This window comes from Apteryx mantelli, chromosome 6 (assembly GCF_036417845.1).
Source record: "Apteryx mantelli isolate bAptMan1 chromosome 6, bAptMan1.hap1, whole genome shotgun sequence".
Lineage (NCBI taxonomy): Eukaryota > Metazoa > Chordata > Aves > Apterygiformes > Apterygidae > Apteryx > Apteryx mantelli.
Genome location: NC_089983.1, coordinates 21,798,899 through 21,815,845, shown reverse-complemented (window position 1 = coordinate 21,815,845; position 16,947 = coordinate 21,798,899). Strand labels below are relative to the sequence as shown.

At 35.0% G+C, this 16,947-nt stretch overlaps 1 protein-coding gene across 1 annotated transcript in view; it reads left to right on the top strand.

The window, feature by feature from the left end:
• The window catches only part of ZNF804A (zinc finger protein 804A), a 169,102-nt gene that overhangs the window by 118,964 nt on the left and 33,191 nt on the right, over positions 1–16,947 (top strand). Inside the window, exon 2 of the mRNA XM_013960496.2 lies at positions 13,118–13,261. Within this exon, the coding sequence (XP_013815950.2) occupies positions 13,118–13,261 (144 nt within the window). The remainder of the gene's footprint in view (positions 1–13,117; positions 13,262–16,947) is intronic.

Sequence of the window (16,947 nt, the reverse complement as noted above, 5' to 3'; positions counted from 1 at the left end):
TCTTTTTTTCCATGTCATTTGGACAGTAAAGACAGGCCTGACACTCCTTTCTGGCAAGGTCATAATTAAAACTGTCTAGATTTTAGACATTAGCCTGAGACTGTCCACTGGGTTGGCATTTTTTTCTAATTTTGGTTTTACCTAATTTCACTGTTTTTCATGGGTTATATGCCTAGAGATTTGTGAGATTGAGCATGGCCCTGATAGTCGGCCATTATCACAGGAAATTCATCAACACGTTAGATCATTTTAGCTACAAAATAACATATTTTAAGGCTAGTTTCCAAACTGAGGTTTATGCTGCCATATTATGTATTTGTACAAGTTAACAGATGTGTGTATACATGAAATGGAAAATCCATTTCAATCTAAATTAATAGAGAAGCAAATATCTCAAAGTTTTGTTTTACACGTTTTATGACCATAGAGGATAGAGATCTAATGAACACCATGAAAGAGGAAAAGACCATAGCATGAGCATATTGTTCATAAATGTTAGAGAATCCACACCTACTCTTGAACCAAAAGTCCAAAGAAAATCAGACTTCACTGGTGCAGTTGCTGGCTGAATTCTCTATTTTGCTAAAGACCAAAGTTAAGTCCTAGATCCAAAGACCTTCAAGGTTTGGGAAAGTTCATATATATATATATAGAGAGAGAGACTTTGTCATTTCTCTTTGTGTCTGCTCATTGCTACTTCAGGATCAATATTTTAAGTACTCCTAACTAGTCTCTGCCATCTCATTTGCATTAGTAAAATCAGTTTCTTCTGTAAATAACTATGTTACTGCAATATTAATGTTTGTTTTCATGCTGTTAACTGTAGATAAACTGCAATCCCGCAGATCTGACTCCTATATCAGCAATATTACAAATACTCTGGCGTCTTAACAAAATGGTTTCTGTCATTAGCAGGTTCAGAAATGCTAATTTCACATACATTTCACAGATTCTTCATGCTGAAAAAGCATGTTGTGCATCAAGTAGTTTCCATGGTGCTGAGAATTTTTCTTTTGTTTATTTCTTCACGGCAGCTGCAGCTTCTTTCAACTAAAAAGGGAAAACTTCTGCCTGGGCAGGGATGCCTTAAGGCTAACTAAGAACTGAGTAATCCAAGAATATGAAGCCTTTGAAAAAAGTCAGTGCTTGTATGTAAAAAATCTGTTTTTCTTACTGAATGCCTTGAGCTCAACATTAATGCTAGAATCCCCTCAGTATACATTTCTGTCTAGCATGTTGTGCCATTATTTAATTCTCCCAGTCTTTTTTTCTAATTGTATTGCAGGATGCTTGATCCTCAAGCTTGATCTTTTTCTTTGTAACTGGTGAGTGGATTACAACTCCAGGAACTCCTCCTTCATGAAGATTAGGTAAAGACCTATAGATCTATAGCTTTATTGAAACCTGAAATTGCACATTTATCAGATGAAGCACAAAATTTTAGGAAACTTGGGTTTTATTTTTGGTTCTCCTACTAATCTTTTTTGGACCTTATACTTCTGCTCTTAGCTTTGACCCCTCCTTGGTAGCCTTTTTTCGCCAACTCTTTCACTTGCTCTGCATCTCATGCGACCGCTCTATTATTTGTGCTGGCATGAGGATGACAGAACTGCCCATCACTTAACCAGATACGTGAACTGATTCATTTTTAAATTAAAAACGTATGTATTTCCCCTGAAGAGGTATTTTTAGCCTAAGTCAGCTTGCTGATCTAACTGGATGTGTGCTCCTGCAAACAACTGTGCTGACTCAATCAGTAGAGGAGAAGGAGTAACTGGGAATACACGAGAAGCCTTGCTATTGAGGAGAAGATAGCAAGAATCATACTCTTAAAACTTTCGTCTGTCTTTTATTTTCTGTTGATAGTCCCTAAAACAATGGGACCTCTAGGCACTGCTCAAATAGAAATGGTTAGTAATTAAGGTATATGAAATACTTTTTATAGTGCAGTTTCAAATTGGGCCTGATTTATTGCTATTTACCTTTTACCAGAAAAGCTAGACACTGCTGTATTAGCGCTGCTTACATTAGCTTTTTGTTTTAGCATCTCTCTCTCTGATAGTTGTTTTGAGCACTGCAGGTTTGTGACAGATTGGCAGAAATATTTTGGTCAGATCTCAGTCTCCTGTCTTGCCTTGAACTTTTGTGAATCATTATCGAAAACATATTTAACAAAATTTTTCGTAAACTGACAGCATGACAATATAACATTCTGTACAGTTTTCCTCAACGTTAGATTTTTTTGACAAATCCCTATGTACAAAATGGGACAGAAAACAGAAAAATGGAGAAGTGTGACTAAGGACCATTCTAAATGTATTTATGCTAACACATGTATTAACGTATGATTTTTTGGGAAGTTTTGAATATTCTGTGGACACAGCTCATTTTATTTGTGTCTGTTTAAACACAGTTCATGTTTATTGACAATGCAGAGTAAACACTGTATCTGCATTTATATCGGTGTCATTCATACGGCACTTCAGGCAGTAAAGCAGTATAGAATGCTGCCACACTCCTGGCACCTTTTTAAGAGTGTCCTTGAAAATGTTATTGGTGATAATAGCCAGTCATTCTTACATGTTTTCCATCAGCACTCATGTTACATATATTGTGTGTAAGAAATTTCAGTCTCGCTGTCCTCATTCCAGTGCTTGCTGTTACTGAACACTTGCCTCGATAGACAACAAAGAGAGAGAGAAAAATGGTTTTGCATGCCTTTTCGGTACCTGATGTGCTGAACTCCAGAACCTTTTGGTCCATAGTATATTGTGACACATGGCTGTAGCACAGTCCTTTGCTCTCTCCCCTTTCTCCAAGGCAAGGGTGAAGTGCATCTAATCAACATCACTCTTTTCTCCCTCCCTTTGGCCAGAAGATGGAGTTAAAAGCAGTGTGCTTTCAGGCTCTTGTGCACTTAAGAGTCTTAAGCGGTGTTTTTATTAACCTTCTACTGTCTATCTTTCCCTTTTATTGTAATTATTGGGTATCAACTATTCAGTTTTATGACCTAAAATCTTCAAAACTTAAGTATTATGATTCACATAAAGTAGCTATTCCGATGAGTTGCATCTATTATGTAACTTTTTATATAAGTAAGGGTCATAGCAATGATAAATGCTCTGTCTGCCGTTAGTTTCTCACAAAACTAAAAAAGTATGAGAAACTAATTTAAAATTATTGGACAGAAGACATTTGCCATGGGTCAGGTTAAGTAAGGCCTGCCTAGACTTGAACGATCCTCCACGACTCCTCTGGCATGTTCTGATACTGTATTTAGTGCCACTTCATCAGCAGCTGGACTTTACCTAGAGTCATTCAGAAGTTCACAACATTGTTACATTTCTGAGAGCGAAAACCAGGTCCATCTCATCTTGAAGACAATATATCTGGGTTTAAGAATACAATAAGCTCGCTTATAGTCTAGATAGTTTAGATCCCCCAAGGTAAGTCAGGATTCCTACAGGCCTCTTCTCATGCTTTGTCAGCTTACAGAACTTTTACAGTCTCTGAAATGCAAAGAACATTATCTTCAAAAACAGTCCATGCATTTGAAAACACTGATCATTTTTCTTTGTCAATGTAGTCTTACTCTGTCTTTTCAGTTAGAATGACCATCTGATTACGCTTGTGAAGAATATGTTGAATCAACCCAAAATTAGAAGGTGGATGTTTACACTAAAAACTGCAGTTCTTTGCAATTCATTGCCATGCATTCTGTGATCAGCCTGTATCCCTGTTCTCAAACACCCACATTTTCCACTGCCAGGAAAACTGCCAGTTGATCCCACTTCTTCTGGCTCTGTGGGAAAGAGGGAGACTGGGTGACTGGGAGTGTATGTGCACGTGATAAGTGAAATGTGTTTCCATGGCATTGCTTGAAGAATCATAGTTACTGTAAAGAAAAGCCAGAACAACAGAATCTTACATTAGAAAAAAACAATAGGCTTTTATAGTAGAAAAAGTAATATCAGAAACCTACTGTGTTTCCTTATTTCCGAATCCCCTTGGACTAAGCAACGTCATGCATATCCATGATGACAAAATTGAAATGTTGATTTTTGTATTCTGAAAGGGCAGAATTCCAGACTGTCTGGTATCAGCAACCTCTATTTTCACCATTGTAAGCCTGTATTTTTTGTGTTTCTTTTTTTCTTTTTCTTTTTTCTTTCTTTTTTTTTTTTAAGGAATCTTTCTCTATGGGAAATATAAACTTAATTCCATTTCCAATTAGGTCAGACTTTTTCTGTGGGCTTCTGAGTAATTTTGTCACTCTCTTGGACAGACAACACTGTGCAAAAGAAGAGATTCTTGGATGATGGGTAGAAAAAGATTATTTATATCATTTAAAGATGCCAAAAGAAATAATGCATTTTTTCACTTTTTTTTCTGCCCAGATGCAGTCTTTTTCTGACTATGGTGACACTGAGACATTGAGGATTAATATTAGGAAAATAAATATGTAGTGTATCATAGTGCAACCTAATGCAAACCTTAAGTTCATATATATTCATAATTGGTCAACTGAAGGAATTGAGTAGTGTAATTCTTAGGGTTTTTTGTTTTTTTTTTCATGAGACAACTCCTAAAACTTAAAGTACACTGGTACTTCCCTATGTGATGAGTTCCATTTAATAACCAGATATCTGTGTGGGAGATACTCCTTTTCAACGGGATAAGTGTTTCCTATCTGCTTCTAGTACTTCTAGGGCAGAAGCATACAACCCTGCGCATGAGTGTTTTAGACCTGCCCAGTTATAAGGTATCTTTTCAATGACTTGATACTTAAGTGCTTATGGCACATAATTTCAAAACACGTAAAGTAAGGCTAGTAATGATGGGTCCCTGAAGCTATAAAAAGATAGTAAATTTGCATGAAAAGGTTTAATGGTCTGGAAAACCGTAGTAAAATGGAATCAGTAAAAGAGTCTGTAAAGAAAACGCACTGAGCCTTCTGTCGGGATTTCAGTGAGCATTTCCTTCAATAGGCATCATTCTAAGCTCTGCAGTGCTTTGTTTGTAACAAACACGTCGACTGTGAAAGCTTGGGGGACATATTTAAGTTCTCTGTTTAAAAGCAGAACGGTTTGCAATTTTAACCAGTTATCGAGAAATAGCGTTCTTGAGAGGAATGAAATGGGAAAGATCTTTAATTCCATTCCAGAGATGATTATATTCCATTTTGCTTTCTTTTTGCAAAAAAAAAAAAAATTAAAAATACATAGAAACAGAAAAGAAAAATATAGGAAAATTAATGTTTTGAATGCTTAGCAAGAAGAACACTACGGAAGATCATGATAAAAAACTTATCTTTGCAGAAAAAAAGTTATTGCAGTCAAACACAGCAGCCAAAGCTAGGAAAACTGAACTTAATAATCACCAAGAGCTCCAATTCTGGAAATACAGATAAACAGACTTCAGTGTGTAAGTTGTCCCATTGATCAATCACATATTTAAAGTTAAAAATATTTATACAGTTGGCTCCAATTTTCTGTTTCCCTAGCTTTCTTTTTCTTTTCTTGTTGATTTCTTCTGTATTGTTGTTATTATTTTTGTGCCTGATAATTGGGTTGGTGTAATATTTGAAATAAAGGTATATGCTGGTATGAGACATAAAAAATCTCTTGAATGAAGATACCCTGTACTTAGCAGAACTGGTTTAAAGGAGATCAAGGAGACCGCAGCACAGAGGAGTTTAGTAGGCTGGACTGCCATTTAGTTCAAGATGAAGTCATAGCCCCCTCAACTGGCAATTTTTACTAGGCTGAAAACTAACTCCACAAACACATTAATGCTTGAAGAGCTCTCAAGCAACATTTTTACTCAAGTTAATGACTACCAGTCAATTGGCAGCCTTAACTTGAGGTAAAGTAAACAAACAACTCCCCTTTCCCTATCCTGTGCCCTTCATTGGTTTATGACTGCTGGGCATAAAACTTTAAATCTGTTGCTGGTTTTGACTTTTGTGCTGAAGACTGATTTTCAGTCTATCTTCAAGGGTGCAAGCTCTGCAGGTTAAAAGGCACTTATTTTATTATGATGTTGTGAGGATCTAATATGAAATTTTGATTTTCAAAAGAGCCTAATTACATTAGATACTTAACCTGTCAATGAAATTATAATAAGTAGATTATAATAAGTAGCTATGAAAAATTTTAGATATCTATATAAGGGAATTAAACTCCAAAAATCAACCCCAAGATTTTTTTAAACCAAAGTTCTATTCTAATTAAAGTGAGTGTCTGGATTTTTTAAGATGGAGGAGTAAAGGAGATTAATATTAGACTTGTTCTTCCCCTGTGTATTGTGGAGCAATGATAAACATTCAGTGAAAAAGTTGTGTTTTGTTTTTTTTTAAGGTAGATCTGAGAAAATTATTTCACCCTCTAGGGATAAACCTTTCTTCTCTACAGCAAAACCTTCTTCAGTTCTGTTTCATATGGACTTCAGAAGATTAGTGGTACAGATGGGATAGATTACTTTTCCTCCATTACAACTAGACTTATATTTGTTTTCTCATAAACAGTAATGAAGAGCCATGTTTTAGTACTAGTGTCCAAGCAAAAATTTGTGACAAGCACTGTCATCTTTTTAAGTGCTTGCTCTGACTATAAATAGGTTTTAAAGCACTAGAATAGAAATAATTCTAGATACATGCACAACAGTTAGTTTTAACAGTGAAAAAGCTAATCAAGTGATTTTGAGTCCCAGTTAAAAGTAATTACATATTTAAAAGCACTTTAAGTAAGTTAATGAGACAAATCCGATAACAAATTGCTGTCTCATCATAAGCTTCCTTTGAACTTAATTCAACATTAACATTGCAGAACAATGTTCTGTGTTGCTTGCTTTCTACTAAGTCCAACTTTGTCCCAATTCACATCCATCTCACCCCATTAAGTTCAGATAAAGTGCAAGGAGTGCAGAATTCAGCTGTATAAGTGTTCACATTACTAGGTATTGTTAGAAATTTGGTGTTTCAAAAAATCAGAATGGTATTAGACAGCAGACAGCACTAACTAGAACCAATTTTAATATTTTATTTTAATTTCACTGTTAATTATCCTAATAGGGTATGTACTTAAACATGACGTACTGTCTATGTGTTTATTAGGAAGCTCAGGAAAGAGTTTTATGATTATTTGGACCTCTTCAATAGCATTTTCAAGCACACACATAGCAGAATACTCATTAGCTCCTTTGTATATAACAAGTGCTTTGATTTGGATGAGTTGATTTTCTGCAGATAATCTTGAAGAGAAAATAAAGGTTGGGGGGATTTTTTCCAGCCTATGATGTTCAATTAACATAAAGGGGTCTTTGAGGTACTACTTCCTTATTGGGTCCATCATTATCTAGGACAGTAGAGCAGTGAAATAGTGGGGTCATTGCTAGTGGAAACTTCTTCCTTTACCTGAAAGGAGAGAATGCCAGAAGGATCAAGAAATAAAGGAAATATCATCTGATGTTTATGACCTCTTGCATTTTAGATTGTTATCGTACCTCACAGTTAATGGGCAAGTTTGGAATAAGGTAACCAAAATGATCTCATAATATTGCTAGTATTTGTTTTCCTAGCCAGTCTCCTTTTAAACTTGGGTATGAAACTGAAACTCATTATACACTGCAGGGAAATGAATTTGTTAAAGTCAATGAGTAATTTGATCAGTGTATCTAACTGCCTTTTACTTTGACCTCACTGTCTTAGTAAGAACAAGAACCTTATAAATAATTAGATTTGGTGTTAGAGTGCGTTAATATTATTAATGTGTTCTGATTTTTTATTTATTCCTTCAAGTGCATTGGTGGATGATATATAGATTGCTTACAGGAGAAAAAAGTGATTTGTGAAGACATTAAAAAAATTATATGTACATAGTAATATCAAGATAGATAGCAGAGCAGATATTAGTAAATTCTACATTTTATTCAGTGAAATCTGCTTCTTTGTACTGTCTTTATAATACTGTAATGAATATACCAGAAATTAAGGAATCACTGTTAATTGTGTCCATAGCCCTTCCAATTAATGGACTATAGGGATGTTTGCTCTTAATCTGTGGCTGTTTCTTTTTCCCTGGGTTTTTTCTTTTCTTTTTTTCGTTTTTGGTAACAGCAAATTTTTAAGCAGCATCCTTTCATGTAAATTCAGCAATTATATAGAATGGTTTTGTAAAAGGAAGTGAATTAGCTGGAGTTTTGTGACCACTTTCAAAATATGAATTTGCTTTTTGGGGGTATTGGAAAAGAAAAATTGCTTTAAATATTTTTTGTGAGATGAGGTTACACTGGAACATCTGTCAGATCTAATGTGGTCAAATCCAGAGGATCAGACCAGAGTAGTCTAATCCTCCCAAGGGATGACTATACCAGTAAGTTATCACAAAGTAGGAAGGGGCCTGTTTCTGTAACATATTTTACTTCACAGTAACTGCACGCCTGACCCTTTTAAGCCTACAGTAAATGCAAAATAACTTACTCCTCCAATAAAAGAAGCTCACATTGATTGTGGAGCAAGAATATTCCCACTGGCAGTCACCATGCAGTAGATGATACAGTGTAAATTCACATTCTATTATTTTTCTGTTTAATCTTTCTGCAGACAAAGGTAGAAGTATGAGCCTGAAGTGCACTCCATAAAAATATCCACTAGCTTGAGGGACCCTGCTAACTTTCCAGAGTTATCTGTGTGAAGTGGTAAATAAATGCTTCTGTAGTTTTCCTTCCTTCTTTTTCTTTCTTATAATGTGATCAGAAAGTCTGGTCTAGTTAGTCAAAAGTAGCACCTGTGCAGATGAAGGTGGCTCTTAATACAATTTGTCAGATGCTTGCAGTAGCATTTGCTGTGACTTAAAGATTTGGGGGATGGAGAAGATGGATTTAGGGAAATAAAGTCAGCTGCTGGATGTGATCACTTACTAGAGATCTTTCATATAAATTATGTAAGAGAGCTACAGTGAATTATAGCTGTAGGCTTTCAGATAATAAGCGTTACAGGAAAAAAAATAATGAAACTAAGTGACAGTCAGTTCTCAGTTTCATAATTCGAATTTCTTTTTAAATTTCCACTCTGGTTTACAAATCTTTTGATGAAATTGACACTAAGCTTGATCTGATTTAACCATTGTAAGTGAATTTTGGCTATTGCTTTACTCCAGCAATTTTCTTCTCCAATGAGTCTCTGGGTCACTGACAGCAATCCATTGCTTAGTACTATCAAGGTCCAGCGACTGTGATTTCTTACATTCAGTTTTTGGGCAGCTGTCTCTGATCCGAATTCATAGAGGTAGCAAAAGCTTCCTCTTCCAAGGTAGTGCTGCTTCAAAATCAATAGAAATAATTTAATATACAGAGAATCAGCAGCCTGTATTCTCATATTTCCATTCCCTATCCAACCTTGAAATCTGACTTTCCTCAGTTCCCTAAGCCATCCAGCAATGGTAATTTATTTTTAATTCTTACACAGCCCAGAGAATACCACAGCTGTAGAAAATCTCTAGAATTCTGTATTAAGTGTTTATTAAGCACCAGAGAGAGGTATAGGTTACACAAGAATAGATCCATCAGTAGAGTTTAGAGTTCTTTTTCAGTAGTGGCTTTGATGTTACTGGGAAGTGGATGAGGGTTTTTGTATGCATGTGTGCAATAAAACAGTCTGAAGTCTTGGAAAGGCCTGACCTTAAAAAGATAAACAAAGATGTCTGGAGAGATGATTCAGTATCTTTTCCACCAAATTAAAGTCTCGTCTGGTAGTTTTAGAGGATAGCATGAAGAAACTACCTTTTTCATGTTTCACAGTTGTTTAAAGCACCAGTAATGCAAAATTTTCTGAAAATAAACACTCTTTCATTAGCAATTATTGGATGCAAATATATTACTATTGCAGATAGATGTCTAACAGTCCACAATTAACAGTTAATGCCTTTTGTCCATGTTTAGATCACGAAGAGGATATCTCGACAATTAGATTGATTGACAGTCATTGCTCCTACTGTAGAAACTGATGAACATACTTTGGAGTGTTCATATACATCATACTAATGATCATCTGCCACTGTTTTTAAAGAGGCATTGCATTCTCCCATGCTGTGCATAGTACTTTGTGATTACTCTATTTCATGCACACAGTTTCACAAGTCAAGTGAAGATTAGTAATTGGATAAGAAAATTCTCCTGCCAGCAAAATATTATGCAGCAGCAAATGCTGTAGGTGATAAAGCAGTTCTATAAAAATGTTGGCTTAGTGCTCTATGGTGATTTAAAAAAATTCAAATGCTAAGAGTTATTACAAAAAAGTATAGGGAACAAAATAGAGAACATTAATATAGTACCATATGACACTATTGTATAGCCTTTCATCATGTCTTCTTTTCAGAGAGACAGATTATAATGCAAAAAGTTTTGGAGCCTGTGAAAAGGACAAGCAAAGATAATGAATGGCTTGCATATGAGGAATGACTAAATAAACTAGAATTACATAGTTTGGAGAGAGATACCTGACAGAGAATGTGGTGGGGATTTATATAATTATGAATGCCACAAAGGGAATAAAAATGAACATTTACAACCTCTTCCAGTATAAGAACAAATGAAACTAGCACAACACAGGTTGAAAACAAAGACAGGAAAGGTCCTTAGTTAAGGGTCACTTTGCCTTAGTTGTATAAAATAAAATTTTACATAGATTCAAAAAGTTGATCTGATCCAGACATGCCATTCGTATGTTATTAAGGTTCAGATACTTCTAGTTTTTCAAGATTTTGCAGATCTTGTCATTTAAAAGTGTGGGGGGGAGGGAATGGGTGGATTCCTCCCTTATGCATGATCAAACTCCATTATTATATTCTACATATTTATTTGAATCTACTTTAGATGAATGTGGTGGTATTTTTTACATTGCCTCTGAAATTTTAATGTAATATTGTAAAATAAAGTTAGTCCCCTGCCCCGAACCCTACTTGAAGGATTTTAGTAGCAGAATCCCCACTGACAGACCACTGTGAGATTTTGTTACTTTGCAATAAAGCTGTTTGAGTTATGGTGTCTCTGCTCTATTATGATATATTGGGCATGTCAAATATAATTGCAAAGTAGATCCCAATCAGATCAGATTCTGCTAATAAGTATTTTGTTTCAAAAATGGCACTTTATGTCAAGAGAAATGCCAATGAAGTTAAATAACATTTTTCAAACTGCTATCCTACATTAGTAAGGCTTGCAAAATTTTGCTCGAGTGTTAATCAATAATGTATTTTGAGATCTTTGTATAAAGAAATAGTTTGACTGTTGTCAAGCAGAACACTGCTCTTGTTTTATGATCAGTCAAATTTGCCCTTGTCCTTCACAAATGGCTTATATTATATTTCAGAGCTCTGATAACCCCCAAATTCCACAAATTCTTCTTATTATTTGTGTTTCAAAAAAGCAAAATTAGACAAGATCCCTTTGGGAACTACAAGCATTACTTCTAAGCTGTTTCAGGGGAGTGTATCCACTTAGGGTTTTAAATATGCTGTCTCCACTGCATAGACACCTTAGTAATAACTGAAGTGATTCAGAAGCTATACTTCCATACTAGTTAATACACAGAACTAAGTGCAGAGCTTCCAGGATAGATTTTCATATACCATAAATATACTTCCAGGTGTGAAATATTTCTGTTTCTTGAAATAATACTCTGACTTTATGTTTTTTATATGAAACTTAGATTTTATGAACCATCATATAAAAATGTGTTTGAAATGTGTGAATTCCTCACCTGTGAGCTTGTATTTGAAATATAATTCTGAAGTGATTTTTGCTATTCTTTTCATGATTCTACCCTGCAGTTTTAATGAACAAAGTTGTATGAGGGAGTACCTCTGGATATGAATCAACAGTGTTTGCTAGCAGTCCAGTTGCACTGAGTTATAAAGTATCAGTTTAAATATCCTTGTGGATATGACTGTTATTCCTCTTTTTTTAATATATATCATTGTTAAGAAGATATAAAAATGTGATAAAAATAAATTTTCCATTTTAAACTCCTGAAATGTACTTGAAAGTATACAAGTAAACGAGCTTTAAAATTTGCTAGCAAGTAGGCTTTTTTTTCCTTTTTTTGCAAACTTAATTCAATTTTAGGTATGATGGTTATGGGATCGTATTTTCATATTTTATCTTAATCTAATCAAACAAGGAAGAAGAGAGAAACAGGCAGGCAATACAGTCAGTTTCAGAGAGGTCACAATGATTCATTTTTTTGAAATAAATAATAATAGATAAATACACCCATTTGGGTATATGCTCTTAAACAATATTGACAGCAATCGGGATTTTAGGGTGCGATTCTATCTCAGACAGACTTCTCAAAAACAGGAGTAATTTCACTGAAGTTAAATGTGTTTAACTGGTGTTAAACTAACTCAAGATTACAGACCTTTTTCATGCTCTTTCAGAACATACCGTGTTATGGTCAATGTATTGAGGTAATTAATAAATATTGCTTATATATAATTTATTACTAAATAATAATCAAGGTTGTAATGCTTTTTTGCTACTGTATGGTAAACAAAGATATGTGTCTTTCCTTCTAATATTGGATGACAAATAACAAAGCTATGAAAAGCATTCATTAAATCTCAGCTATGAAAATGTTCATCATTTTTCATCTGTATGTGACATAGCAGGGTTTCTTTAATTTGTCTTCTTTTTAATAAGCATAATTCATTGTAAAAATCTGAAAGCTAAATTGTTGGAGTTTGTATCTTTGTGCTCGTTTTGCTTAGGTGTATTACCTACAAAGTCTTTTGAGCAGTGGCTCTTTGATAGAAATTTACTTGAAAATAACCTTCAGTATGATAAACATTTGTATTTGGACAGAACCTGAGGAAATCTTTCCGTAGTGCAGCATCTGACAAAGCCCCTAAGGGAAGCTATCAACTGTATAGCAAATTGAAGTGTGCAATCATGAGCCTCTCAGTAGATACAGTAAATATGTGCAGTGTAACACAGCAAATATGTGAAGGCTTTTAGTTATGGGGGTGTATAAATGTTTACAAATATGATTAACTGCAGAGCACAAAATCCATTCCCAGCATCAGAGGGAAAACTAAAATGACTTTTTCCCCCCCTCCAGGATTATGCTGAAAAGAAAAACACGATAGCAAAAGCTCTGGAAGATCTTAAAGCCAACTTCTACTGTGAACTCTGTGACAAGCAGTACTATAAACACCAGGAGTTTGACAATCACATTAACTCATATGATCATGCTCACAAACAGGTAAGAGAAATTACTACTTAAATATTCCAGATAGAATATTGAGATATGATCGGGTGCCCATATCCTTCAGGTTGGCTTGGGCATCACAGGTGTCAGTTGTGCCTAAATTTCAGACTCTGGGAACCAAAATAGGTAGTTTTCTTAGAAACAAATCCTGAATGAAGATTTTTACAGACCAAAATTCTGAGATGGAAAGAATGGGAAACACTCTGAGGGAAATGTGAACAGTTTAATTGTGAAGAGGAGCAAAGAATGATGAAATATATAATGAAAAATATAAATGCAAAAATCACTCTTTATCAGTTTAATTTTGCATATAAATACATACTGTGGTATACTTAGCAGATTACTGGGAAGCATTTGTTTTCACAGATGTAGGAAATTTGACATACTCCTTCGTAAACTTTCTTTTGGCACAGATACAGTTCTGAAATAGGTTATAATTTTACTTAAATGCACTGAGGATAAAAAACCTGAAATAATGAAAAGTTTTGGGCTCAGCTAACAATACGATATGTGTAAGCTTTAGAACCCTGGTTTCTACATTTTTAGTATCACCACCCCTCCAAATTCTGCATCCTACTATTATGTCGTAAAAGTAGTGCTTCCGCATGAGAAGAGAGACAATGTGATTGTCTTACAAGACAATAGCATACCAGTGCCTTGTCTTGGGGTCTGGAGTGGTCAGAACTATATAATTCAGAGGAAAATACAATGCATCATGACTCCAACAAAGAGATAGGTAATGATAAAATTATACAGGAAGTTTACTTAGTCCACTTAGCTGGTGATTATTCTTTATCTTTCTTATGTGGTCAAATAAAATGGAGATGTAGCTACTAGTAAAACCATATGGGGATTTTGGATTGATTGTGTTTCATTCTAATTGAATCTCCCCTTGCCCTGTAGTTCCATTTAGAGTGAAAGCAGATGAGCTGCTACACATACACTTTACATCTATATTATATAAGCCAATGATTTGCTTTTCTTTCCTTCAGCACTTTTCCCTGAAACACTTCCCTCTTTCTCTCTCTCTCTCTCGCTGATATATTTATTTAGCCCATGATTTACTCTATCAGTTTTACATTTTGTGTTGAGAACTACAGAGATGTGGATCTCATTAACAATAACATTCTTTTAGAAACTGGAGGAAAGATATATTTGATGAGAAATTAGTAGGCATCTTCATTGCATACTATAGATATTTATTGTGAGTTTCAACTATTTTTAATTAAAATACAACCAGAACTGGTTCTTCATGGTGTGCTTTATATCACATGCCAACATCTAGCTGAGGGACATTAGCAAAAAGGAAGTGATGGGCAGAATTTTCCACACTTGAACTCTCTTAGGACTTTTTCTTGTTCTCCTAGCTGTTTTCACAGGTATGGTTCTACAGTAGATGAAACATTAACCTTCATCTTTGTGGCAGTTCCTGTGTTTCTATAATTCTAAATTTAAATCTTCCATTTACCTTTTTTTTTTTTTTAACTCAAAAAGTGAGTGGAACCTAACTTGAGGGGAAAAGAAAAGCTGAGAAATAATAGTCACTGGAACTGACACCATAAAAAGTACTCCACTCTCAATAGGATGAGAACAAGCTGAGTCATCAGCGTTCACAAGCTCTGTCAGAAGTTTGAAGCGTTTTTAAATAATGAGAACCTGAAGACTGCAGTATTCATTTCTCTTTCTATTCGGTGTTGATGAAAAATGGATTTTGAAACTGAGGTCAGCTGTGAGACTGAACAGGGACTTGTGTTTGGTTATTTGCATAAGTGCTCTTGTTTTTTAATAGCTTTAGACAGAAGATGCTGGACACTGCACCAGCATTTGAAGAAGTGTGGCAGATTCTGCCTCTGTCTCTTTTGTGTCAGGTGTGTGCCTGTGTGTTTGATCAAACACTGGAGTGTTTCACACTCTTCCTCTGTAAGGCAACCACAAAGTAATATCCCTGATAGGAAGTTGGACAAAAGTTTCCAGTTTAACTCCACCTCTAGAACAAATTGTACGGATGCCTGTCTGAACAACATGATGATTTTCTATAGAGCTACTGATTCCTGTATCTCAACTTTATTACAGAAGATTTTCATTTTAACATCCCATCAATTCAAAGATTGCTAGCACAGAAAATTCCCAGGATTAAAATCTAAGATTTTGTAATTATTTTCCTCCTTTGAATGGGGAGCTTCCTGGACAGTCAGGGATTGGTTGTGTTTTGATATATTGTGTCATACAGCTTCTGAACATCTGCTTTGACATAGTACGAGGTCCTTCTGACTGGCCCAGAAAGAAAGGATAGGGCAAATCATATTGTATTTCATCTATTTTTTTCCTAGGGCCTGAAAGTGTTCAGACCAATGTTTCATAATGTCACTTGCCTCTATTAACATACTCTTGTTCCTAGCTTTGACATTATGGTTTGGAGAATATCTGTAGCATTTATGAAATATTGCTGGAAAAGTAACTTGAAAGCAGTCAGTGATAATGGAAAAAAAAAAAAAAAACAATTCTTTTGTCTGCTTTGAAAACCTAGAGGAAAAAAAACCAAAAAGATATAATACAGTGATTTTTAAAAACTCAAGTGTTCTTAGCCCAGTTCAGAAAAGAGAGGATTGTAACTAAGGCACAACCAGCATCATTTAATATACTAATACAGGAATAACTATTTGATTATGATGATCTAAAATCATGGAATCCAGCTTTTGAGACTCACAACAGGACTCTGAAACATTTATATGATTTTATGCAGGTTCTTGAGTATTTAGAAGCACATGAAGAGCTGTCCGAAGTGCTGTATGCATGAGGGGAAAAAAGCCATCATGCCTGTGTTCCTAGAAATGCTGCAGTTTGATAAATGTGGCTGAGCATGAAGTCTAAAGCTCTGAATGACCTTCATCTCATAGTCTTTCAGAGTCAGTGAGTTGTATTGCCTTGTCACTGAAGAAGGCCGGATGTCACAGCTGGGTCTCCTACATCAGTCATTCCTCAAGTCATTCCTGTTGTTATAAGAATTAAGTGATTTTATTCTTGAATTTGAAAGTCTTTCTCTCCATCACAGGACTTCTGATTAATCACCTAACATCACAGCAGTACACCCAAGCTTGATGTTATTTGCTCTCCCAGGAGTGCTCTTCCAAATCAAAACAAAAAAAGAAGCTCTGATGAAAAATAAAATGAATAGCCCTAATGTATTTTCACCTAGACATGCAAATACAATAAATTGAGTAAATTATAAGTATGAAATTTTCCCCACAGAATCAGAAGTCATTTCTTAAACTAGAGATGACTTAACTAGATGACTAAAGTCATCTCCCTGTTCTAAAAATGTATTTACAATTGTGTGGAAGTGCTAAAGCCCAGATTATATAGAAAGACTATATTAGTAGATATTCTCTTTTCCTATTCCAGCCATGGATTTCTCCTGTCTACATTTTTATCCTCTCTCTACATTTTTTTATTCTTTGCACATTTTTGGAGATTACAGTCAAATTGGTTAGAGAAGACCTATCTGTAGCCAACCAGAAATCAGAACTTTGAACATCTTTATACATTTGAATAAATATTTCATGGAATATGAGAGAAGAAGAAGAAATGTTGATGTGGAAAGGTATGACTGGGCATAATAATGATAAACCATAATTTTACTAGATTTATACCTCCTGTCAGGTATTTAGCATGTAAGGTGA